This window comes from Carlito syrichta, unplaced genomic scaffold (genome assembly GCF_000164805.1).
Source record: "Carlito syrichta isolate Samal-C Ts95f unplaced genomic scaffold, Tarsius_syrichta-2.0.1 Scaffold154013, whole genome shotgun sequence".
Classification (NCBI taxonomy): Eukaryota; Metazoa; Chordata; class Mammalia; order Primates; family Tarsiidae; genus Carlito; species Carlito syrichta.
In genome coordinates, this window is record NW_007098109.1 from 1 (window position 1) to 650 (window position 650).

General features: G+C 66.0%; 1 protein-coding gene across 1 annotated transcript; it reads left to right on the forward strand.

The window, feature by feature from the left end:
• The first annotated feature begins 51 nt into the window (after positions 1 to 51).
• On the forward strand, positions 52 to 644 carry LOC103252273 (interferon regulatory factor 2-binding protein-like). The gene has a single exon (XM_008050901.2). The coding sequence runs from the start codon at positions 67 to 69 to the stop codon at positions 586 to 588; it is 522 nt and encodes a 173-aa protein (XP_008049092.1). The 5' UTR covers positions 52 to 66; the 3' UTR covers positions 589 to 644.
• Positions 645 to 650: the final 6 nt, after the last annotated feature.

The following is a 650-nucleotide window of genomic DNA, read 5'->3' on the forward strand; positions in this document are numbered from 1 at the left end:
CCCCTGGGGCCCCACTCCAACCGGACCACCCCGCCCGAGTCAGCCCCCCAGAACGGCCCGTCCCCCATGGCCGCCCTCATGTCGGTGGCGGACACTCTGGGCACGGCGCACTCGCCCAAGGACGGCAGCTCCGTGCACTCCACCACGGCATCCGCCCGGCGCAACAGCAGCAGCCCGGTCTCGCCGGCCTCGGTGCCCGGGCCGCGCCGCCTGGCCTCTCGCAACGGGGACCTGAATTTACAGGTGGCGCCTCCGCCGCCTAGCGCCCACCCGGGCATGGACCAAGTGCACCCCCAAAACATTCCGGATTCCCCCATGGCCAACAGCGGACCCCTCTGCTGCACCATTTGCCACGAACGTTTGGAGGACACGCATTTCGTTCAGTGCCCATCCGTCCCCAGCCACAAATTTTGTTTCCCTTGCTCTAGAGAGAGTATCAAGGCCCAAGGGGCCACCGGCGAGGTGTATTGCCCCAGCGGAGAAAAATGCCCCCTGGTCGGGTCGAATGTACCTTGGGCCTTCATGCAGGGCGAAATCGCGACTATCTTAGCTGGGGATGTCAAAGTGAAAAAGGAGAGAGACCCTTGAACCCCTGGGCAGCCGGCGCCTCCGCCCAGACCGGCTCCTCTCAGCCCAGAGGGCCCTTCCCC